General features: G+C 37.3%; 2 protein-coding genes across 6 annotated transcripts in view; one reads left to right on the top strand and one right to left on the bottom strand.

Moving 5' to 3' along the window:
- DIP-kappa (Dpr-interacting protein kappa) overlaps positions 1-25,978 on the top strand; it is a 99,811-nt gene that overhangs the window by 20,050 nt on the left and 53,783 nt on the right. For 3 of the 5 annotated variants that reach the window (XM_089463495.1, XM_089463496.1, XM_089463492.1), the window contains exons 1-2: positions 1,205-1,636; positions 9,570-9,735. In XM_089463495.1, the coding sequence (XP_089319621.1) occupies positions 9,585-9,735 (151 nt within the window). In that variant the 5' untranslated portion in view covers positions 1,205-1,636; positions 9,570-9,584. Of the gene's footprint in view, positions 1-1,204; positions 1,665-9,569; positions 9,736-25,978 lie in introns of those variants that run through there. The other 2 variants (XM_089463494.1, XM_089463493.1) reach the window with 2 other exon arrangements.
- Positions 15,506-19,622, bottom strand: Gpo3 (Glycerophosphate oxidase 3). The gene has a single exon (XM_018004739.2). It carries the CDS (start codon positions 19,389-19,391, stop codon positions 15,777-15,779), a length of 3,615 nt encoding a protein of 1,204 aa, XP_017860228.1. The 5' UTR covers positions 19,392-19,622; the 3' UTR covers positions 15,506-15,776.

The raw sequence follows: 25,978 nt of genomic DNA, 5'->3' as shown, positions 1-25,978 counted from the left end.
TTGTTGTTGTTGGTTGCTGCTTTTGACATATACTAAGCACAAAGAGCCAGACGGCAGCAACAACAACAACCATTTTTGTGTGCTTTTGCAGATAAGCCAATTTATGCAGTTATTTTTTGCAGTTTTTTTTAGTCTGCGTGTTAATTTGACTACGTGAAGAGTGGCTTAGCTGTTGAAGGCTGCCTTTGTTAATAGTGAAACTGAATAGCTGATGTTTGAAAAGGGTTTCAGGTAGTTGAGCAGAACTAGTTCAATGTTCCTGGAAAGTGTGGCAAAAGGTTGGAAAGTTTGGAGTTGATGTTGCTGTTAGGGATATTGAAACTCTGCGATTTGTAATTAGAAACACTTTGATAGATATTGCAAAAATGAGTTAGCTAATAAAATAGATAGATAAATTGATAAATAGATAAAGCGACCAGTAGAATATAAGTGATATTTTTAATTATTTATGTGCTATAATTTCCTCTAGATATATTTATTCCACGACAAACTTTTATCGCCTGTTGAAAAATTAAAATTTTAATTATAAATATATATAAATGTGCTATTATTTCCTTATTTATACAAAGAAATGTATTGCAATTACATATAAATGAGATATGTTTGTTTTCAATAAATATAATTCTTAGTACTTCTATTTTCAAACATATAATTTTTAAATAATTAATTAATTCATTATTTTCATTTTGAAGTAAAAACTGAAGAGATTTTTTGCTCTTGAGCTTTAGTATTGCCTCATTTAACAAATCTGCATAAACTTGACTTCTTCTATGCACCTTATGAAGCCTGTCCCGTTAACACAACGGAAATGTGAAGACTTCTGCCACTGGAAGAAAAAGCAGAATCAGAGGGCAAAAGGCAACCAATCAACTTTGTCGGTGCCGCGAGGTTAGCGCCCAGCGCGCCTATCAACGCACTAAGCAACTAAACCAAACACTTGACAGCCTCACGGCCACTCGCCTCGAGTTGCTCAGCCACTATTAAGGCACACACACACTCACACCCACGCAGAGTCAGGCACACATACACACGCTCATACGTCGCCTAGATTCATTTCGAAAGAAATGAACACTTCCAGTGTCGCTCTTCGTTTCATGCTCTTGCTCAAGCCGTTTCGAAGTTCGAAAAGCCGAGTGTGAGCCGAACAGCGAACGAATTGGAGCGAAGCTTTGAGCTCGGCCCAGGCGTTCCACCAATCGAGTCAACGCCATTGGCATTTAGTCGTACATCGGTTGTCCTTCTGTGCGGATGGTTCGGCGTACAGTATACGCGACGTCTAACCAAAAAAATACTAAACTGTCTAACTGTATAGCCGCGCGCGTATTGCCGTTATTTGGCGAGTTGTTTACGTGATTTTATGTGCTTACCATTTACCGCTGGCAAACGATTTGAAACGAAATGTTGTTCGTCGCGTTGTTTTTACTGTTATCGCCATCGTCGTTGTCGTTGTCGTTGTCGCTGTCGTCAGTGTTGTTGTCGTTGTCAATTGCCAGCCATTGGCAGCTCTCTTCACAAAAGTTCTGAACGCATCAAGTGAAAGTTTTGCCCACCGTTAGTTCCCCCACTCTCTCGGGCATAGCAATTGCAGCAGACGCGTCGTGCCGGCGATACCGTTAATCAACTTCACCAGCAGCGTGTATGTGTGTTTGTGTGCTTAATTTGATGTAATTAGATGTATTTCTTACACACTCTCTCACTTCCCTCTCTCTCTTTCACTCTGTCTCAGTTGATCTGTTAATTGCAAATGGAAAAAGTCTCGTTTGTTTGCTGACTGACGACGTTGTTTCTTGTTTGTTTTTGTTTGTCTGTAAGACTTTTCTTGGAAAACTGATTTAGATGAATGCGATAAGGATATGCGAACTGAAAATCAGAAAATCTATGGAAAAACGTTTAATATTTAATGAATGAAACAAACAAAAATTATAAAATAATTTATATATAAAATAATATAATAATATATTATTTTCATTTATCTACCTATATCTTGAGTACCGCTGAAATTTATCAACTCTCTCGATCCCGAAATATTATGGAATTACTCTAAAAAAAAAAAGGATTTGCCTCAACAAATGATAATTGTGCTTAAAATCCTAAAGAATCTTAATATGTAATCTAATTTTTCTCTGATAAGTACTAGGGGATGATATACATAAAGTGAAGATCAACTTATGGATTTATTCAAAGTTAAAACAAATTAGTACCTAATTTTGAAGAAAAAATTTCAGCTTATATTAAGCAAAAGTTTTTAATTTATTTATTTTATAATTATTAAATTAAATAATGAAAAAAAAAAATCGTAATATATGAATTATTAATACAATTTTAATATTATATTTATATCATAGGAAAAAAATTTATAATTATTATTTATAATTAAAATTTATAATTATTTATTAATTGTATTAATATTTGTAAAAATTGGCATTCTTCTATTTTTGTAATTCACTTAAAAAAGTTTTATGCATTGGATTTTATGTAGTTTTTTTAAATACCTATTTGGATGTTAATAGAAAAAATCTTTATTACATCTCCCAATTATATGTTCGTTTTTTTTTTTTGCATAAATAAAATGCATTTATATTTATATTTATTTTTATGTGTGTTTGTAAAACCCTAATTTGTTGGCAATTGTGCAAAAAGCCGCAGTGGCAAAAAGGCAGAGAATAAATAAAAAATAATAGCAAACCCAACTGCAAATCCAGGCAATGCAACGAAACAAACTAAATGGCCATAAAACCCGCTCTCTCAGGCGTCAGGGGTTAGTGGGAGTCGGTTGGACTTGTAACCAGCAAAATAATTTGTTGCAATAAATATTTGAAAATCCAGTTAAGCGAAGCATTTTCGTCACGAAGAGGCAACAGCGAACAGCAGCAGCGGGCAACTGCCCAAGACAAGAACTGCAGTCCCAGCAGTCCTAGCAGTCCCAGCAGTCCCTGCTATCCCAGCTCCTTGTTTTGAGGAATTTCGCAGCGCACACTCCAGCAGTGGCTTTAGCTGAGGATTTTTTGCATTGTTTTATTGCGATATACTCTATGTGATGGGGGCAGCTTGTAAATATTGCCACAAAATGTGTGAAGCTGAAAAACTGCAGGAATTTGAAATTTTTATGCATAATAAGTAGCGATAGATCCGGTCTAAAAATTGACTCTGGTAGACAATCAAATACAAAGGAACTTGGTTTTAAATGAAATGATTAGTCAACATTTGAATTTGTATATATTATTTATAGCTGTATTAACTATTAAAATATTTAGATCCAAGTTTTTATATTTGGGTATCATTAATATATATATGACGATGATGAAATTTAAATAAGTTCTGTACTGCTCAAGACTTTTTTAATACCTTAAAATCTTATTAATTTTAGGAATTTTTTTTTTCAAATATTATTAATATTATTAAGTTTACAATTTATGTTATCTTCGAGATATAGAGGAAGCTGTCATGTTTCCATTTTTGAAGTTCAAAGTTTCGATTCAACTTGGAGATTACCTCTTTTAACAAACTTTGTAACATTGACTAACTATGACTAGAGTTGTTTTGAAATTTAAATATCAGCCAAATTTCAATCTGCCCTCTAGGAATAATTCTAAGTCATCTATGTTACAAGAGTATTGAATTTTCGTTTTGCCTATAAATATGTTTAAAATTTTCATTTTCTTGTTAATATTTTTCCAGGTAATTTCTCTTAAATATTCGCGGCTTTTTGCAAGGCACCACAGATTTTTGTTGTTGCTTTTGCTCCTGTTGCTGTTGTTGCTGTTACTGCTCCTGCTGCCATGTTGCACTTTGTTGGCTGTTTCACCTGCGGAGCTGAGGTCTTGGGCGTCAGCCGCTTTTGTGTCTGCATCCCCACGCTTTAATATTAAAAGCGCTTAACATTTTTTGTACGTTTCGTCGCCATTGTTTATGTCTGAGTCTCTTTTTTTTTTACCTACATCAAGCCCAAGGGTCTTTTGTTTTCATACCTCGCATAAAAAATTCAACGTTGACGGGTTTTATTTTAATGGTTTATTAACTGTTCGTCTGGCAATTTAATAAAATTGTATTTTGCAATTTTTAAATAAATAAATTAAATTTAAATAAGTAATTAATTTTTTTTTTTTAATTAACAATCTGATCTAAATACTGCAACACACAAATTATAGTCATTAATTTTTAGATTCTTTTAATATTATTTTTATTATATATAGTAAAAAATAAATAAATAATAGAAAAAAAAATATAAAAAAATTATTGAAATATAAACATTAAACAAAATCAGATAAGTATTAAATATTTTGTATTATACATCAAAACTCCAATACTTATTTTGTAAATAATTAATCTGAAAAATCAGTTTATAAATTTTTTAAACCGATTTATAATACAAAGATCAAAATATTAAAATTTATTTTTAATAATAATATATTTTAAAATTGATTTTTTATTTGTTTATCTATTTATATTTAATGTTATTATAATTATTTCTTAATTTTATTTTAGTTTTTATTTAAATTTATGTTCGACGTAAACTACTTTCTCTATTAAAAATTAACATATTGTAGCACTGTTTCTGAGTTTTAAAATCGAAATCAGCCTTGAATGCTGAAGCTTACTTAGGGAATACCTTAATCTAAAATCTAATTAGAATGCATTGTATTCTCTGGACCCCCTTTATGTATGTGGGTTGAGCCACTTTTATTTTTCAACTTCTGTATGGCTAAGCAAGCTAAATCATTTTATTATGTTGAATAATATTTTAAGAATCTGCAAGTATTTCAAAAGAAATACATTTCTAGGGTATGTCTTAGTACATCTGTTCACCCCATAAGGCTGCCAAAAATTTGTTATGGTTGCATTTGCTGCCGCTGTTGTTGTTGTTGTTGTTTTTTGTCAACGGGGAGCCGCACTAACAAGCTTTGTTGTGTTCCGCCAGTTGTCCGTCGTCCGTCCCGTCGTCCGTCTCGTCGTCCTGCGTGCCTCGTGCCGTTGCCGTTGCCGTTGCTGTTGCCTGTTGGCGCATCGCCTTTGACTACAGTTTGCTTAACGTGCAACGTTTTGCCAGCTGTGCAACAACGTCGTCAACAACGCCCGCAGCGCCGGAAGCGGAAGTGTTACCATTGCCATTTTGTTGGCATTCGGGCGCGCTGCGCTGCGATGCGATGTGATGCGGTTCGCTTCGGCTTTGGCATTTTGGCTGCCGGCTGTCGTTTATCCCACTTCCTATAGTTGTTTCTATTGTTGTTGCTCCTATTGTTGTTTTTGTTGTTGCTTATAATATTCCTTTGGCTTTCCGCTTGTAAAATGCTGCCATGTTTGCAGCTGTCGCCTTTGCTGCCCGTTGGCTGTTTTCCCCACTCTCGACGAATTTTCGTTTGGAGTTTCGGCTAGTGTTTTCCTTTTTCCTTCTTTGGCTTTGCTTTTGCTTCGCTTGTGCTGCCAGCTGTCTGACAGGTGGTTTGCTCAACGTGTTTTGTGTTTACTTTGTGTAATCATTTCATTTGTCAAACTTGATTCGAGCTCTGTGCGAACAAACACACAAAACATTCGTCGACAGTTTGACATCGCAAATTGAAGACAACTGAAATATGTCTGCAGGCAGTTTTTTTCGCATCTTTTTATACCCTGAACCCATTGAAAATGGGAAATCAGGGTATAATGGTTTTGTTGAAATGTATGTAACAGGCAGAAGGAGGCGTGGCAGACCCCACAAAGTATATATATTCTTGATCAGGGCGACGAGCTGAGTCGATTTGGCCCTGTCCGTCTGTCTGTCTGTCCGTCTGTCCGTCTGTCCGTCTGTCCGTATGTTTGAACGCGTCGATTTCCGAAGATATAAGAGCTAGAGACTTGAATTTTTTTTTAAAATGACCGTATATACAGCGCGGACGTCGAGTTTGCTTTTAAAATTCGATAAATCATCCCGTTATATTTTTATCGAGTAAAAACATTCAAGTTCAAATCAGATGCCACTATAGCTAATTGTGAATGATTTTTCTTTTTTTTAAATTTCTCAAATATTCAATATAATATGTAGATCATATGCTGAAAGTTTCATTAAATTCCGTTCAGTCAAAAATTAATAAAAAAAAATCAAATATTTGGCCAATTAACAAACGCACGTGCAGCAGCTACAACAAAAACATTCGTTGAATCACATCAGCTGTTAGTTTCATTTAGTTTTGGTAGATGGCGCAGCAGCAGTGAATCTATTTGAGTTTTGCCAGCGCCACTAGCAGGAGTGGGGTGGCCTAGTGTGTTAGCTGCATGACGCTCGATCGAGAAGTCGAGGTTCGAATCCCGGTCGATGCAACTGATGTTAATTTTTTTTTTAATTGTTTCAAAATATTTTTATATTTTCATAAATGAGTTTTCTATTTAATTTATATTTTTAAATACACCGAAATTGAAATTTTAACTATACTTTATGTGCGTTTTTAATAGTTTGGTTATTCTAGCAGATTCTTAGAATCACATCAGCAGCTAGTTTCGTTTAGTTTTGGTAGATGGCGCTGCAGCAGTGAATCTATTTGAGTTTTGCCAGCGCCACTAGCAGGAGTGAGGTGGCCTAGTGTGTTAGCTGCATGACGCTTGATCGAGAGGTCGAGGTTCGAATCCCGATCGATACAACTGATGTTAATATTTTGTTAATTGTTTCAAAATATTTTTATATTTTATTAAATGAGTTTGGTATTTGATTTATATTTTTAAATACATCGAAATTGAAATTTCAGCCATACTAATTGAGCATTTTTATTTGTTGGGTTCAGGGTAGTATCTAGTCGAGCACTCTCGACTAGAATTTTCTTACTTGTTTTGCTTTAGTTTTTTTTTTTTTTTTTTTTTTTTTTTTGTGATTTATAGTTTTTTGTTCGTTTGTTTGCTTCTTTTTTCTTAGCTTTTAAATCAATGGCAAGCAATTAAAAGTTTTTCTTTATGTTTTTGCCAAGAAGTTAGCTGGATTTATAGCTTCACATTTGTTGCACAAAACCAACAAATTATCAAAAACTTTGACAGATAAAATAATGAATTTATTAAAATATTTTCAGGAAATATAATTTCCTTGAAAATGTTTCAAAATAAATGATCAAATTATAGTAGTTTTAAGAGCTTAAGCTAAATATTTGATATAGAAATATTATTTAAAGCTTATAAAGTTGGAAAAAAAGAAAAAATTAAAAATTAAACTGAAGCAATGCTTAGAATAATTCTCTTAACAATTAATATTTGAAAATATAAACACACTTTATTAAAAAAGTTTCATAAACAAAAATTATATTTTTAATGAAATAATTAATTAAATAATTGCAAACAAAATACTATTGTAAATTTAAATAATTTTTTTTTTTTTTTTTTTTTTTACATTTGTAAAAGCGCTACAATATTTTTCAGAAAACCTTTTTATTTGGATTAGGCTATATTTTTACTATTATTTGAGAATTTTTAAAATAATCAATTCTTGTTTTATTGAAACTTTTTGTTTCTACGTAAATTGATAATTTGCTGATGCCTTTAAATAAATTTGTGGGGAAATTAAATGAAACCCATCTCAAAAACTTATTAAATTTTCGATAGATAATAATCAAATATTGTTAGTCATGATATTTTTAATGTGCTAAAATGAAGAGGTTGAGCTAAGGTTTTCTATAATATCTTTGTTGCACTTCTGCCTTAAATTGTTCTAAGCTTTTATTGCCTTAAGTGATTCACACACCCCCAATTGCTTATGTAAAACATTAGTCGAGTTAAAACTTCAATAACTGCTCACAGAATACCGCAAATATTCTCAAAGACTTTAAAGCGCTGCCCCGCAGCTGCCGCACCGAAACACTGAAGGTTGAACAATCAAAGGCAAGGCACAAAATCAAATTACTGTCTAAATGCTGTCTAAGCATATTTCATTTAATTGTCTCAACTTAATCTCGACGGCAACAACAAAGTTACCTCGCCAAGGCACCGACCCTCCCGCGTCCTGTCTTCTGCCTCTTGCCGCACCAGCCGCGTAGCAAACACGTCAAAACAACGCCTCAAAATCTACTTGGCCAACTCGACGACAGCCCAACTGTCCGTGCCCTCCCCCCTGCTGGGGCCCCACTCAGACCCCATTTCCTGCACAACAAAAACAAACAAACAAACAAACGTTGGCAAAGTCAGAAAGCTACAGCCCAACTATGTAGCAGCAACAACAAGGTGGAGAAAGAGGAAGAATATCCCAACGGATTTTGAATACTCTAGAAAATGTAAATGAGCAATAGGAAAATTTATCGGTTATGAATAATATTTTATAAAATTATTAAAACATTATTTATATTTTATTTATATTTTATAATTCTAAAATATTATTGATGCGGTTGGATGGACTCATGCATATCTAGCAAAATTTTCTACGAATATTTTCATTTGGAATTGATAAACATTTTTGTATGATCAGCAAACTTACGCCCAAAGTACTTTCAAATTAAATTTATATGCGCATATTATTCTATGAGTTACAGACGATCTGTGAAGAGATAAGATATATACATATCTGTTGTAATATTTTATTTTAATATATGCTCAACGACAATTCGTTTCAGTGTTAAAACAGTTGTCTTCAGCTTAAAGTGAACTCATTAATATCTTTATTTTATTTTGTTTTATACATAACAATAATATATCAATTAATTCTTGAAATAATATCTATGAAAAGATTGATAAATTAATTTAATAATTAATAAACCCAAAGGTGTTTAAAATTTTATAGAATATTTAGCAAAATATAATGGAATCTTTGACAAGAGAATACTCAATTCATGTTCCCTGTTTTCAATTAGTATATCTAGATATATTATTAACTAGAGACTATGATGAAAGGTCTATTTAAGGAAGAGTCAACAAAAGCAATAAGTGTTAGACTTTGGTCTTGGCATTTGCATTAAAGATCGCTTAAAGGAATAGTTGAAATGGTGAATTCCAAATATTTCGAGGTTATATTGAATTTTTTCAACTACTTTCACATTCACTAAAGTATCCAAAAGATACAAGCGAATTCCCTGCCCGGCCACGCACTTAATCACATCGTCGAAATACCCTTACCTAGGGCAGGGGCAGAGCAACATTTTTGACTTCAGCTCGCAAAACGCTACGCATCCGGGATCCGGTCCGATGGCGGTCGATAGAAAAGAGGTGAGGGGAAGGGCGGGTGTTCGGGTGTTGGGTCTCTATAGAAGACGCCTACATTTTCCACATTTGCCGTTAAGTGCTGGCAAGCCCGCACGTCATCAGGCTCGACAACATCATGACGCTCAATTTCAATGGCACTGGTGTTGATTGCAATGTTGTTGTCGTTGTTGTTGTTGTTGTTGTTGTTGTTGTTGGCGATGATTACGCGCCATTTAAGTGATTAAAGGTGAAACTGTTTGGTGGGCTGGCTGCGCGGGCAGCGCCCCCAGGTGCAGTTCGAGCCGCAGCGTGCGTGCACCCTGCTCCTGTACTGTGCGGCCACCCCTTTACCTTTGCCCCTTTACCAGCCCTAACCCTACCCACCCCACCCCTAATCAAGTGTTTCTGCCATTTTCGTGTACAATTTCGCCTATTGCCCATTTCAGAGATTTATCGCAAAAATGTTTGGACTCGTTGCACTGCGACATGTACGGCCACGCCCACCGGCCAAGGGGCGTTTGGCTGGCGTTGCTCTACACATTATCAACATCGTGGCCATAGTGCTCTTAATGATGACTGCCACGCCCACTCGTGCCGAGATACCTTCAAAGGGTAAGTACTTTGATAATTTAATGAGCTTGTTTCAATGGGCTTCTCAATGATTAATTGATTGAAATTTGTGGTCCGTTGAGCAGGTCTGAGCGGGGCACAGACACAGCGGGGGGAAAATTGATGTTAAGGAGAGATTATGGAAGTATTACGAGTGCTTTTAATTATGACAGAAATATTGAATATATGTTGATATGCATATATACATACATTTATAATGTTAAATTAATTATCTACAATAAGCAGCAAGCTGTATATTAATCCAATATTCATATTGAATTCAAAATATATATTCAATCATATTGAAATATAATGAACTAATGTGCCAACCGTAGAACAGCAGTTTTTGCCAAATAGATCATGAATAGTTTATAGATTAACGTTTAAAATTTAATAAATATTTTGTTTTGCTTAAATTTTTAGTTGTTTGTTCTTTTGTTTCATATTTCTGTACGGGCTCATTACAAAAATTATTTAACTGTCTATAAATGTTTTATATATTAACTATACTATAATTTTGAAATTTAAATCTAAAGTTTAAAAGCGACTGAACGTGTAGGAACGTGTGATGAATAAAAAAATATGCTGCTTAAATTTCAAAAATGCAAATGCAATATTTACTGTGTATATTGCAAAAAAAAAAAAAAAAAAAAAAAAAAAAAAAAAAAAAAAAAAAACACTTTTTACGTGTAACATTAAATATATAAATTAAATTTTTATTAAAGGGAATTATCATCATTGTAGCGATTGCTCTTCACTTTTTTTATCGATACAAGAATCAAATTTTATTTGTTTTCTAAAAATAGTTAAACATGTTGTACAAATATGTTTTCTACATAGTCGATAAACATCTAAGGATTAACATAATTGGTTTTATCCATCATACTCTGTTCAGTACAGTGTCTGCAATAAATATGCAATTGTGCCGAAAAATATTTGCATGCAGATGAGAAAAGCTTTTACGTTAGCCATTAAAGCATATTGAGGAATTTCAATTGGCTCTTTGTCTTGTCTTTGTTGCTACCTAAAATTTTCATATTAAAAATGTTATCATAATAATTCGTAATAGGTCTTCAAACACTTTTTCATAGCGTGTGTGAGGCTTTTTGTATATTTGCATATTTCTGAAATTTATCTTTTGGTTGGCAAACAGGGCGGCGTCTAGATCCTTCAGCATATTTCATGACATAATCAAATATGCTTTAAGCCATGGCCAACAACAAGAGCAAGAGAAACCCTTTTGATGTCCTCGAAATGAACTGCAGATAAAGGATGTGCCTAATGCTATGGCTTGTTGTCTTTCTTTCTTGAGCTATTTATTTATTTATTTTTAGCAAATTTTGCTTATATCATGTCAGAGAGTTTGGTGTATCTGCTCTATACATTTTATTTATTATCTTTATTTTTCTTCTCGGTATTATTTGTATTCTTTTTTGGGAGCACTGAAAATGCAAATGCTTACAAGACGTTTAACTTGTCACCTGCGGGCCAGAGTACGCTCTCCGCACTTATCTGACAGATGTGCATCTGCGTTCTATACCAGGCGATTGGAGGGGAGCTCGGAGACGCCTTCTCCTGCCCTCCGGCCATGTATGAAACACACATTTGTTTGCCTTACATGTTTGTCACTTTTCGTTGTGGCTGCATGTGCTCTACTCTCTCACTCCACTTCTCTCCCTCTCCCTCTCCCTCTTCCTCTCTCTCTTTTTCTGTGTACATTTGAGTTCAAGGAGCTCTTGGCTCTGACTCGCAACGAGCTCGCTGATTCAGTTCGCACAAGACTTGTAGTTGAAAGATATATGATGATTTTATGCATGACAAAAGCGAAAAATATTATTTGCAAAAAGTGGCCAAGTGAAGCGTATGAATAGAGTTGCCTTTAGTTTGTTATCTGGAATTTTACCTACTCTTACTCTTACAATGTGTGCTTTGTGCTGAAGAGAGCGTGCAAAAATTTTGTTAAAGCCTTTATTTTATTTTTATTTTTTTATACAATATATATTTAGAAATATAGAGATATTTTTAAAATATTTTATTTTCAATTGTTTGACGGGTAACACTTAGAATGTAAAATACATATCTAAAAACAATTTCATGTATTAACTAAACAACTATATAATATATCTATTATTTGTGTAAAAAAAAAAAAATAAATAAATAATAATAATAATAATAATAATTAAAATAAATAAATAAAAACATGTACTAGGAATTAATGAATATAAAAAATTGAATAACAATAATAAAAATAAAATAAAAAAATTGATCAATATTGCTCAAAGAAAGGAACAATTTATATTTTTTGTAAATTTGATAAAAAGAAGGTATTATAAAAATAATAAATAGTAATTAGATAAAATTAACAATCAATAATATTTAGAAAAAGAGACGAAGAAGTTATAATCATAGATTTATAAATATTCATGTTTTGGTCATTTATTATTTTTGCTTAATGACAGCATTAAGCAGTATATTTTAGAGCATATTTTAAATTTTTTTATATTTTATTTATATTTTGTATTTATGTTTGCTCTTAAATAGTAACAAGTTTAACTAAAGTTCTTTACACAAACATTGAACTCAATCAATTGGCTCAAATCAATTTAGGCATTCTAAAATTTTTGGTTTCAAATACATTTGGTATACATTTGCTTATGGACGATTTAATGCCATATATTAAAATGAAGTTTGTTTAGTTTTTATTTAAGAAACACAAAAATGTGCTGCACATAGCTGAAGCTTTAAAAATAACAGACAATAAATGTGCTTTAAAAATATTTTGTTTTGTTTTTCTTTTTTTTTTATCATTTGCCTCTATTAAAAAGTCTATTTTGTTGCAAACACAAGTTTCACATTTGCCCACACTGAAAACACATAGATAAAAACGAGCAGAAATGAAATGTATGTAACAAAAAATGAAACTCAATTTAAACCACATATGAATACGACTTCCTGCTGCCCACATTTCCACAGGCGTCTGCAGCGCTCTGCGTAAAGCATATTTTATTGCATACTATTTTCTCGTCATTTCCGTTTGACATTTATATTTTGCTCTCAGTTTTTTGCCATTTTTTTTTTCGTGATACTTCCTTTATGGTATACACATACATATACGTATTTATATGTATATAAATATATAAATGTTTTTGCATACATTTCGCATTTTTTGCTTCTTCTAAATGTCCTTGACTGCATTATAACAAGCACTGTGAGTGTGTGTGCGGTGTGTGTATATGTGTGAGTGCGTGGTTTTAATGGCTGGCATTTTCTTAATATTACCAAGTCGCGTGTGCGCCGCATGCACTTTTGCCTCTATTACGAATACTTTCACAGACTTTGGACTTGGCTTATTAAAATTTTGTACTGACTCGCGGCGTAAGCCAACACTGGCACAAAGACTACATATTTTCTTCTTCTTTTCTTTTCATTTTGGCGCTGCGGCGATTTATGCCACAAGTTCTTGCCCCACCGAAATTGTTGAAATAGTTTCGCGTGCTGCAAATTGTTAACGTAGCTAATCAGCATAAAAATACCAGCCGATTGCAGCGCCCGATAGAAGCGAGCCTAGAGAGAGAGAGAGAGAGAGCAGGAAGAGTGCTGTGGCAAAAAGTGAAAGTGTTTGGCATTAGACCAACTTAATAGCCATGTTTATTAGCTACCTTTTGGCTAAAGGGCTAAAAGTTCACAGCAGGTGAAAAATTGTTTGAGAATTGAATGCGTGTTTAACTGATATTTGAAATGAATGCAATTCATTTATGGCTGCTTGTGGCTTAGGCCCATTTACCATTTCTCATTTTAACACTAAGGCTAGAACGGTATTTGAAAAAACAGTGTTCTATTGCGGCAGCTTTTATTTTGGCGAAAGGAAAGTGCATTTTCGTTGGCTAATAAAGTTAGATTGGAAATTTAGAAGAATGTGAAAATACAAATATGAATGGAAAGATATTTGCCATAGGGAAATATTATTATTTTGATATTCGAGTCTTAAGCTGATAATGTTTAAATAGAAGTCATACTTTTACTTTTGATTTATTATACAAATATACTTCATAAATATTTATATTCTACAGAATGAAGAAAACATCAGCAGAAAATTTATTCGGGTCCATTTTTGACAATATATTTATTTAATAAAAATCATGAAATGTATATGTAAATTGCGATTCAAGTATGCCAATTGTAAATTGATTTTGATTAAAATATATTGTTTTACTAAACAATAAATTGCCATGGTGACTAGCAAACCGCATCGCGTTTGTAAACAAAGATTTGCATTCTTGTTTTACTTTTGCAACATTTTCTTGTTACAAAAATGACTTGACAAAAATAAACAATTAAATAGAAATATGCAAATTAAAAATGTAGATATTTAAAAAATAATAATAAATTGATTTGAATTTAATTTTTTTTACATAAATATTATACTGTCGAATTTTGCCCACTTTTTCAACCAATTAGTTGAAATATACCCGACATAAATTTATTTATTTGTTTTATTTTTGGAGTCATATGTTTGGTTATTTAATTGGCAATTTATGCCGCTGGCTGCTCAGCTGAAATACGACAATTTACATGATGTTCAATTTGTGTTTCGATTTTCCAGCGAAAAAATTTGATTTTTTTGTAGCTTGTTTTTTGCTATCGATTTTCCTTCTAGCTGTTGCCGTTACATGGGTAATTTTACGCTTCCGACGTCGTATCTTCTGCTTCTTCTACTTAAAAAAAAAAAATTAGCTAAATTTTGGTTGTCTAGCGTATGGGGCGGCACGATGGAAGGAAGCTTATTTTGAATTATTGTTATGGGTAGACATTTCTTGTTGTAAATATATGCTTATCGTTCATATATTGCCTTATTTATTGGCTGATTGGGCGGCATCTGTACTTGTATAAGTATTTTTTTTCCAGCAAGTCTTGTGCCTAATATGGCTCCCATTTTGACTAATGGATGCTCGTTAGCTACACAAATGAGTTTTTTATGGTTGCTTTGCTCACTTTCGTTTCTTAAGACGGGCAATCGGAAAAAACAACATCTTAAATAAATTCTATTTTTTTTTTAGAGGATTTACTTCCATTTATTTATTTATTTATTTTTGGTAAATTAATTTTTTTTTTTAATATTTATTTTTATTTAGGTATTTTTTTTTTTTTTTTTTAGAGAAGGAATTTTTTCTATATAGTCATGAGTATTCAGTATTTTACATTTTCTTTTAGATAAGCCTTAATTTTTTATTTATTACTTTTTTAAAATTGATTTTAATTCAATTTTTGTTTAAATAAGTATTTAAATTTTTTTTTTTTAATTTTTTTGCTGAAAGAGAAACATTTTTTAAAATACTTTTCTGTATTCAGTCTGGTAAATTATCATTTATTGATATTAAAAATTCTATTTGTCTATATTATTATTATTATTACTTGTATTATTATTATTTATTAGTTCTTTTATCTGATTATGTTGATGAAAAGATATAATATTAATGGCAAACATATTTAGTTGAGCGGAACTGTGTAACAAACACTAATATCGCGAAGACAAAAGATACAAACGGAAAGAGCCCCGTCTAAAAAAAAAATTGAATAGATCAGTATTATATAATATTATGATAAGCTCGTCTTTGAGTTAGTTGAGAAAAGTTGAAAATGTATTAGACACTAAATAAATCAAAGATAATAAGTAAATAGTAAACAATAAAAGGCAATATCTATGTAGCTTTGTAAATATTGTTTTCTTAATCCCCCCATCTTTATATGCTTGTAAAAACACGAATAGCATAACTTAATGTTTGTTGACTTTTATTATCATAGATTCTCAACGCTTTTACACGTTCATCTCTCTATGCCATTATACATATGTATGTGTGAATATAAAGTAGCGCACTCCACACACTTTCACACTCACTCACCGAACACCAAATGACGTTAGTGTGCCGGTGTATAAGAAGTGCACTTATATTCATGTTTTCACTTAGTCATTTTAAAGTATTTTCTTGAGTTTTTTTTTTTCCTTTTGCTTTTTTGTTTTTTTTTTTGGAGCGGCATTCACAGTTTCATTTATTCGTACCTAATTCATTGTCATTTTGTTTAGCATTCGTAATGCCTGATCTTCGCTTGTCATCATCAGCTTGCTTAGGCTGTTGCAGCTCAGGTGATTCGCTCACGTCTTGGGCAATGCCAATGCTGCTGGCGTTACTTGCGCTCGTTGCATCCGTAGGCAGTTGATCAATGGATTTCGATTTGCGCATATTTTCCTTAATTTTCTTAAGACTCGCCGTCGCCTGACGTAGAATTGTAACCGTATCGTGAATTCGACTGCCAACCTCTAGAGCATTGCCGACAATTAGGCGTTCAGAGATTTGATCGTTTACCGCACTCAATCGAGAAACTGAGCGGCTCGGCATGATTATGGTCACCTCCGAGTCACTGCTGGGAACTGCTGCCGCTGTGCTGCTCTCAGCTGTTGAAACTGTCGATGCATATCGTGTATTATTGTTTTTCCTTGGACTGCCCGAGGAGGAGGTGGAGGAGGGCGAGGAGGAGGAGTTGCCGGGTATCGCTGGCTTCGATGCTGCTGGGCCCTGGCCACACTTTGGATGAGTTGGCGTCATCTCGTTCGCTGGCAGAGCTGCGTTTGAGTTCCCAGAATTTGGCTGCTCAACCGGGGATCGCTCCACATCGGTCCTCATCTTGCTTGAGTATTGATCGCTGTCCTTTCGTCGGGCCGGATCGTTGCCAGTTGTCGTGGAGGAAGTCCCATCATAGCTACTATTGGCCAATACAGATGTCGGGTCGTCCCTTGAGGGTGGTTTCCTATCTGCTGGCGCCTTAGCACTGTTTCGGTTTCGCATCAGGAATCCATACATTTTTTCTACATCCTCGGCAGTAAAATACTTGGGCATAGACTTTTCGATCCTTCTTGTTGGCTGAGTTTTCCTTTTGCTGGAGGATCGTTTGCTGGTTTCTGCTGCCATATTTGCCGTATTGCCTGCTTTCGGCTTTTCCGATGCAGAGGTCCTACGCGATTTCGTTTTGTTGCCAGCTCTACTGACGCCACCCTCTAGAGCCTTGCCGCTGTCCAGCAAGTCCCTGTGGCCCCTATTGCTATCATCGCTAATTGGCAGCTCGGCTTGTTCAGGTTGGGGATCTTTGCGCGCTTCTCGCCTCGACAATTTCTTACTTGGCTTTCGCACAGGTGACTTCAGTTTCCTGTGCGGGTCCGTTCTCATTTCGCTGGCATTCTTCGCTTTGGCCGAGACATCCAGTTTTTTTGGAGCCTCGCCTTCGGGCCCCGAGTCAGGTATGACATAGGGACTGAAGCTGCAGGTTTTCAGTCTAACTGGCCTATCTGGACTACCTGGACCATTGGGACCATCTGGTCTGTCTGGACCAGCTGGACCTCTTGGCCCATCTGGTGTCTTGTCGGACACGCGTCTCCTTACAGTCGACTTTTTGGAATCCTTGCTGCTGCCACTGCTGCCACTGCTGCCTCGCACCAAATGACCGACTGACGAAGTGCCTCTGACCATAGACGCTCTGAGGACTGGACTCGATTCATTTGCCAACGCCGAACGGCTGGCGATTCTCGTGGCTGAAGCACTTGCACTTGACATCATTGGCACTTTCGTATGCATGGCTAAGCCAGCCTGCACCGTCTTCGACAAGGTCTCCGTGCAGCTGGGCTGAGAGTCCATGTCAGCATGGGAAATTGCCGGGAAGCTCGGATCCATGGCTGGGGACAAAAACTGTGAATCTGCGGCGAGCGCCTGCTGGCACTGCTCGCTCTCTGCTCGGCTCTTTTTGGGCGTGATGATGTCGCCGAGACCCATCTCCTGGCGCAGGAATTTTCGCGCCATTCGCATCTCCTTCAGCTGCCGCTGCTGATCCCAGCCCAGCTCCTCGGACATGATCTCCAGCACGGTGGGCAGCATCTCCTGTGCAGCAACCGCATCAATGAATGCCACACGCAATCGTCGCGCAATCACGTCCACCACGTGGCAGGCATACTCACGCTGGCAGGCATAGATCACCTCCGCCTGTATGTAGGGAAACTGCGGGTGCAAGCGCTGCCGGCTGCTGGGCTGCGGGCAATAGCTGGGGCAGAGCAACAGGGCCGCATTGCTGCCGTACGACTCGGCCAGGTGCTGTGCCACATCCATGGGCAGATCGTATGCCTGCACCAAATCGAGGGGCAGCATGCAGCAAAAGTTCTCGGCGCCGTCCAGCAGCAGATTGCTGGAGACGCTCGCATCCGATTGCGGCTCCAGCAGGCACGACTCAATGGCCGTGTTGATCGCATCGACGGCCATAACACGGTAAGTGCTCCAGCGCCCGCCGGCCAGGGTGATCATCTGATTGCCGCTAACTTCGAGCAGAAAGTTGGGCACAACTTGCGGCTCCTTGTCCTGGGCCTGGCCTTGGTCCTGGTCCGTGGCCATGTCCTGGCCGTTGTTGTTGTGTGGGTCCGTCGCAGTGTCCGCGTTGGTTGGGCACATGATGGATGGCTTCACCCCTGTCCAGGCGCTTAGCACATGCTCCTCGCGCAGCTGCACACAGTCGTCGAGCACGCGGCGCGTATGCTTTAGCAGACAGTTAACCACATCGGCTGTCGGGGCCGGCGGCTCTCCGGTCGGCTCGGGACGCTCCACATCCATGCTGCCCACGAGCAGGCGATTCTCAAAGGGCAACATGATCAGGGCCTCGTCGCAGCCATCGCAGCTGGGAAAGAGCAGGCCACAGTTCTGGGAGCCATAATAGCCGGGCAAGGCGATATGTGTGCCCAAGTGGGGCACCGCAATCGGGTTGGCCCGGCAGTCCTCCAGTTTTCGTATCGCATCCGTGCCGGCGCCCGTCGCATTGATAATCACCCGCGTATTGATGACGAACGACTCCTCCTGCAGGGCATCGGCGACGAGCACCTCGCGGCAATCCTGATAGCAGCTCGGCATCAGCTGCAGCAGGCGCACATAGTTGGCCACTGTGGCGCCGTGCTTGACCGCCGTCATGGCCAGGGCCAGGCACATGCGTGCATCATCCAGCTGGACATCGTAGTAGATCAGCGAGCCCAACAGCCCGTCCTTGCGCAGCAAGGGGAACTCATTGAGCGTTGCCTGCTTGGAGAGGAAGTGGGAGCCGCGCACATTCGACATGCCCGCCATGGCGTCGTACATCTTCAGGCCCAGCCAATAGAGGGGCAGGCGCAGCGGACTGTAGATGGGCATCAGCATCGGCTGCACTCGATTCAAATGCGGGGCTATCGTTAGCATTGTGGCACGCTCGTTCAGCAGCTGTTGCAGCATGAAGATCTGCTGCAGATCGGCGCCCTGAATCGCGGCATGCAAATACGAATTGCTGCCCTCAATCAGCTTGCTCGACTTGCAGCTGGCGCCGCTGGCAAAGTCCCCGGCCTCGACGAGGGCCGTCTTGAAGCCGCGAGAGGCCGCCTCGAGGGCACAGCCACAGCCGATGGCACCGCCGCCGATAACCAGTATATCGAAATGCTCGCTCTTCAGCGATGTTATCTGCTGCTTGCGCTTTGGCATCTGGCCGCTGCTCTCCTTGCCCGCCTTCAGGCCCTGGTGGAGCATGGCGCTCATTGAGGACAGTAGGCGATATGGCTGCTTCGGCCATGCCGATGCCGCCAGACTCATCCGCATCCTCATTAGCATATCCGCTCCGTTGTCTCTGTCTCAATTTAACAATCGACTTGGCCAGCCTCGAATCTGTCGAGCTGCAAAACGGTCATTGGAAGCTAGTTGAAACGAAGAATTTACTGAGACATAAAACCGAAAAATTATTTTGGATTTTTGAAAAGCAAAAAGATAGATATAATTTAATTCAATTAAGCTGGTTCATTTCTAGACTAGTTTCCCATTGATGGCTATTTCAAAGGCATGTGGTCTTATTGATATACAATATATTTACATTCAGTAATCAGTAATAATCTCTCTGTATGTTATCATACTCTGTTTATACCCTGAACCCATTTTCAATGGGAAATCAGGGTATAATGGTTTTGTTGAAATGTATGTAACAGGCAGAAGGAGGCGTGGCAGACCCCACAAAGTATATATATTCTTGATCAGGGCGACGAGCTGAGTTGATTTGGTCCTGTCCGTCTGTCTGTCCGTCTGTCCGTCTGTCCGTCCGTCCGTCTGTCCGTCTGTCCGTCTGTCCGTATGTATGAACGCGTCGATTTCAGAAGATATAAGAGCTAGAGACTTAAAATTTTTTTTTAAATGTCCGTAATTACAGCGCGCATATCAAGACTTAAAAATCGATAACTCACCCCGATCTTTTTTTATCGATAAAAAACCTTATCGAAAACCAGTTATAAAATTATATCTTCTACACCTTTATTGCTAGAGTCTCCAAATTTTTAATGTATGCTTACATGCAATTTATACAATTTCGGTTTTTGTTAAAATTAACCCCCCACCTCTAAATTCACCCCCTCACCCTCTCTTTTGTAAAAAGCGTATTTCAAATACTAGAGACTTGTGCTTTGGCAATTACATGCATATTCATGTTATAATCATAATCTGAAAGTTTCATGAAGATCGTACTAGTTCTCATAGTAAGCGCACACTGCAGCCCATGCGTTTATGCGTGGGTGCTTATGTGTGTATGTGTTTGTGTATGTGTATGTGTGTGTGTATGTGAGTGTGTGTATGCGATTGTGTCTGTATGCGTGCGTGTGTATGTATGCCTGTGTGTGCGTACGTGCGTGTGTGTGTGTGTGCGTGTTTCTTGTGTAAGCTGAAAGACGCGAAAAATTATTTAAATATCTATTGCTCCAAGGGTTCAGGGGATGTCGTAGTCGAGCAGTCTCGACTAGAGCTTTCTTACTTGTTTTATATTCGTTTACGCAAGGCTATATTGAGTTTGTGCAATGCCCGTCTGTCTCTATCCGTCTCTCCATCCGTCCAACTGTCTGTCCAGATCGTCCGTCTTTCCGTCCATCTTTCCGTTCCACTGGTCGGCCTGTCTATCCCTCCATATATGCCTCCGTCTATCCATCCTTCGTCTGTCCGCCCGTCTGCTCGTCCGTCTGTCCCAACGTATATCCAGTCTGTCTGTTCGTCCGTGTGTCTGTCCGTCCATCGACCCGTGTGTCCATCCGTCTGTTCGTCCGTCTGTCCCAACGTATATCCAGTCTGTCTGCCCATCTGTTTCTCCTTTCGTCCGTTTGTCCGTCCGTCTGTTCGTCCGTCCGTCGGTTCGTCTGTTCGTCCGTCCGTCGGCTCGTCCGTCTGTCAGTTCGTCCATCCGTCCGTCCGTCTGTCCGTATATCTGTCCGTCCGTGTGTCTGTCCGTCCATCGGCCTGTGCGTCCATCCGTCTGTGTGCCCGTCTGCCCGCCTGTCCGTCCGTCTACACTGGCCTGCGATTCTCATGACCTCAAGTGGGTCACACAGATTTCTCCATTTATTCATATGAAATATCATAGGCGATGCATGTTCCTAGATAATATGATATTTATAGTCAATAATAACGAATAAGTATCCTTAATATACATATTATCTTCAATTGGATCAAAAGTGTGCATTAATGACTTTGGAGTCCCTGAGGCGACGAAATGACAAAAAAAAAAAAAAATAAATAAATAAATAAACTAACCCAAATGGTCGAAATGATGGCGATATTTATGAGCACGCAAGCATGGATAGCAAGCGAGGACAAACAACCGGTCGGACGGCAGGATATGGCAGGGCGTTGGGGCTAGGGCGCCCTAATCGCGTCAATGGAGAGACAATAGTTGAAAATTAACAAATGAATTGAAATTACTTAAACAAACTCATTAGCGTGTGAAAGTCAAGGCGTTCATCAAGCTGCCCGCGCATTGTTGACACCAAATGTTCGCGGGCGGGCGTTTTTGGCTGGGGGGTGGGGGTCTCAAAGGTACTGAAATGGGCATTAAAATAATGCCCAAGGGGGCGGGGAACGTAGGTCAGAGGCAAGTTTTTGCGCGTTGAAATGATTATAACCCCGTCTAAATATTCGGGCTACGCCTAGGCAATTGTTTTCTATTGTTGTTGCTGTTGCCTTTGGCCTGTCGTGTCCGAGCAACGCCCACTTTACCTGGTCCCCAAAGCGAATGCCCATTGAATGCGGCAAGTAATTTTTTTTTTTGTATGCTACTTTCTCCCCTATTGCATGTAATTAAATTTTCCAACCTTTATGAGTTAAGCATAGTAATTTCGTGTCCCCTGCCAGTCACGACTTTAAATTGTCATCGATGTGACGGTACGGCGGAGCCCGCTGACATCAATAGCGAGCAGAGGAGACGGCGCAGGTAATTAGGGTAGCTAGATATTTCATTTAGTTGACAGCCCAGCATAGCTGTAATTATACTCATTCACGAAAGTGAATCAGTATATTGGTTTTGTGCAATGTCCGTCTTGCTGTCCGTCCGTCTGTCCGTCCGTCCGTCTGTCTATTTCGGCGCTATCGAAGCTAGAGACTTGAAATTTGGAGCACATACTCGTGTATATCTCCGATTTATAAAGTGTTAAAATTTTCCCGATCCGCCCACTAGGGGCGTGGCAAATCGGAAAATGCATTTTCCGATATACCAGAAATCATGTTAGTTAAAGAGCTAGAAAACTGAAATTTGGTATGTAGGTCCGCGCCGACCATCCAAGATCACAAGCTATGGCGGATATATCTCCGCCCATTAGGGGCGTGGCAAATCGGATAAAACTGTATCTCCTAAAGTTATAAACCTAGAATGCTGAAATTTTGCACGTAAGCTGATGTTTTGATTCTATGAAGATGGGTAAAAAATTATATATCTACGCTCACTAGGGGCGTGGCAAATCGGACCTGAAGATATTGTGATTTTTCGAATTCTGGTATATTTTAGGCACTATTGATGCTAGAGATCTGAAATTTGGTATATATACGCGGGTTGATCGCCCAAGTCCAACGAGCTATGGTAGATATATGTCCGCCCATAGGGGGCGTGGCAAACCGCAAAAATTTATATCTCCTAAAGCATAATAGCTAGAGGCTTCAAATTTGGATAGTTGAGTTACTGGTAGCCTCCTCTATCGATTCTCCAAAAAATAATTTTTACGTCTCTTTAGGGGCGTGGCATATCGAAAAATACCCTGTAATTTTCACTTTTTTGAGAGTAAGCATTCAAACTTTGCAGTTAGGGTACTGTTATCTCGTTCTAGAAACTAACCAAAAATTAGGTGTCTACGCCCAGTAGGGGCGTGGCAAATTGGAAAAGCCTCTATATTATACAGTATTAGAGTGAAACTTAACTATAGTTGATGGGATGTGAATGAGTATTCCGCAGTCGGTAACGCCCGACTGCAACGTTCTTACTTGTTTTCATTAAATGTATTTGAGACAATTGCACTAATTAAGAATTTAACACAAAGGCTCGAATCCTTCAAATTGTTAGGCTAATTCACAAAGGGAAAGGAGTATATTGCTGTTCTGCAATACCTATTGCCAAAAAGTATTTAAACTGTTTTTTTTATCAAAGGCGAAATTAATATATAATTTGGAGCTTTATTTTTTTTTTATTTTTATTTTTTTTTTATTAATCATGGAAATTATATATATAAAATTTACAGATAAATATAAAAGTGCTCAGTTAGGCAGATTTTCGTCTGTTCATCATTTGTATAGATTTTAGTGGCTTATAGCTTAAAGTCCTCCAAGTGAATATATACTCATGCGGCTGAGATTGTGTAATTAAATGGATATTCTCCAATCCCATGAAATCCCATGAATAGACTAGAAGGAGTTGCAGTCGCAGGGTACGAGGAATGGCTCGATTTTGGGTAACATCATTTCAGATGCAATCGACTTACCTTGGCATTTTGGTTCTTCTACAATTTTTTAAAATTCTGTTTGCTTCGATTGGAGATCTTTAATATTCGCAGCATTTGCAACTATTTCATTTTCTAAGTCAGATAATTTGAGAGCAATTCAACATTTGCAGCCAATTCTTTATTTTTTAAAACTATTTTTTTTTATTTTTTTTTTATTTATACTCTAGGTATTTGTGTCCATTTTCGATTGTAATTCTGCTAGAGATTTCTCTTTTGAGAAAAAAAGACGAGGCGTGTGCAAGGAGGGGCTTCACAATCTGATAGCTGTATTTTCCGCACTGTGCATATAGTTCTCTATTGGCTTGGCATTGCTAAAATATCTATTATAATATATCTAAGTCTACTTAATATATTCGGTAATAATTTAATTTAATAATTTAAACTTTCCGTTGCCACAAAGCACACATTAATTGATATTAATATGATCAGCTTGAGATATATTTCCATTTTTAACTGTTTCACATTGGAATTTATTTCGAACCGATCCAAGCTCGTGTTTCATAAATGATAATATAAAACAGATAAGGATTAGTCAAAGTCGTAGATGGAATGACTGAATAATTTTAATTTGTTACATATTAATAGGTTAAGAGGTTAAACTTATAACTTTTAGACGATTATTGATGAGAATGTTTTCAAAACGTAAAAGCATCTGCTTATACGTGAATATAAATATAATTGATAAACATATTCACTGGACGAAAACTGAAACAGATTTCGGGCGCAGACGTTTGGGGCGACAAAACAGCCGCAAAAAAATAAAAAAATATATATAGCAACAAACCAAAAAAGGAAGTAAAAAAAGTCTAGGGTCTAAATACAAATTTCCGGCATAAGCCACATAACAAACCAGGCCCGTTAGCGACACGGCCACGGATGCGGATGCGGATGCGGATGCGGACGGCGGCCCAACTGTACGGTGGACAATGGAGCAGACTGTGCTGTGGCACTTTGTTACATTTCGTTAGCTGGGCAAAGTGCCTCAACACGTCAGGTGACCCGCGACATCTCCCCACCACCCATCCAGCCTACCTAGCTCCCTCTCTCTCTCTCTCTCTCTCTTTGTTCAGCTGCAGCGCGGCTTCGCTTTGTTTTTGTTGGGCGAGCTGGGCTCACCTTGGCACAGCCAGACGCCCCCGCAGCGTTGCCTTTCAGACATTATTGCAGCTATAAAGTCAGTGCCTTGAACTTTTTTTGTTTTTTTCTTGCCAGTTGTGCTTTTGGGCTGTTTGTGATTGTTGTTGCTGCTGTTGTCGTCGTCGTTTTTGTCGCCTTATTGCTATTGAAGTTTGTTTTTTATGGCCTGGCCGAGAGCTTGACAATAAGCACGTTGGCTGCAAAACTTTTCCACTTCTCATTTATTATTACGCGTCCAGTTTTATTTATTTTCATTCCGTTTTTTTTTTTTCCCCCCGGTTGTTGTCCTGACAACATAGCGACACAAAATTGTCGTCTCCATGTTGTCCAGCTAAAGGAAAAAAAAGAAAAAAAAAAAAAAAAAAAACGACAACAACAGCAATTACAAATCACAAAATGCAAACAAGCGCATGAATTTCATCTAAAAAAACAAAAATAATAAGAATTAAAAAAAAAAAACTGAGCTAGGCGCAAAAAAGAGCAGGAAAATTAATATAATTCAAATAAACGATTTGCAACGCTTCGTCGAGCAATCAGCGAGGTGTTAAGTTTAAGTGGCATAAATTGTTGTTGCTGCCACAGGGCAACAAGAGTTTCCTGCTCCTCGCATTCCAATTCGTAACAAATTCATCGTTGTAAATTTATTTTTTGCTTATTGGCAAAACTTTTGATTTATAGCCTTGGCTGGGCTAAAATGAATAACTTTGAGCTCTTGGCCTGCTGCAGCTGAACATAACGACAATTTAATTAGCAGCGAATAAATTGCAGAAAGTTAAAAAATATTAAGTGCAGCTAGCAAGGATTCAAATTACTGGATGAGCGAATGGAACTTGAGTTTGTGCAAAAAAATTGTCTTTAATTTTTAGTCAGCCTGTAATGCAAATCTACAACATTTTTGAGAGTTAAAAAAATTGTTCATCTTTTAAAATTAATTAATTATGCATTTCTGGGGCTGTTTAATACATACGGCAAAAAAAAAAAAAATAATAAAAAAAAAATACAATTCATTAAAAAAAAAAAAAAAAAAAAAATATTTATATATATAAAAAAAAAATATTTAATATATATATATATATATATATATATATATATATATAATTAATTGTCAAATATATTTTTAAATTAAAAAAAAAAAAATCATTAAAATAGTAAATAATTATATTTGTTTTAATTCATTTATAATTTTTATATTTAATTTTTATTATAATTTTATTATCCTTTTAACTTGAGATATATATACATTTATATTTGTTATATGCTTTAATTTAA

Source organism: Drosophila arizonae, chromosome 3 (genome assembly GCF_054131065.1).
Source record: "Drosophila arizonae isolate 15081-1271.41 chromosome 3, UAZ_ARI_1.0, whole genome shotgun sequence".
NCBI classification, from domain to species: domain Eukaryota; kingdom Metazoa; phylum Arthropoda; class Insecta; order Diptera; family Drosophilidae; genus Drosophila; species Drosophila arizonae.
Note: the sequence above shows the minus strand (reverse complement) of the source record. Positions and strands in the feature narration are given on the sequence as shown.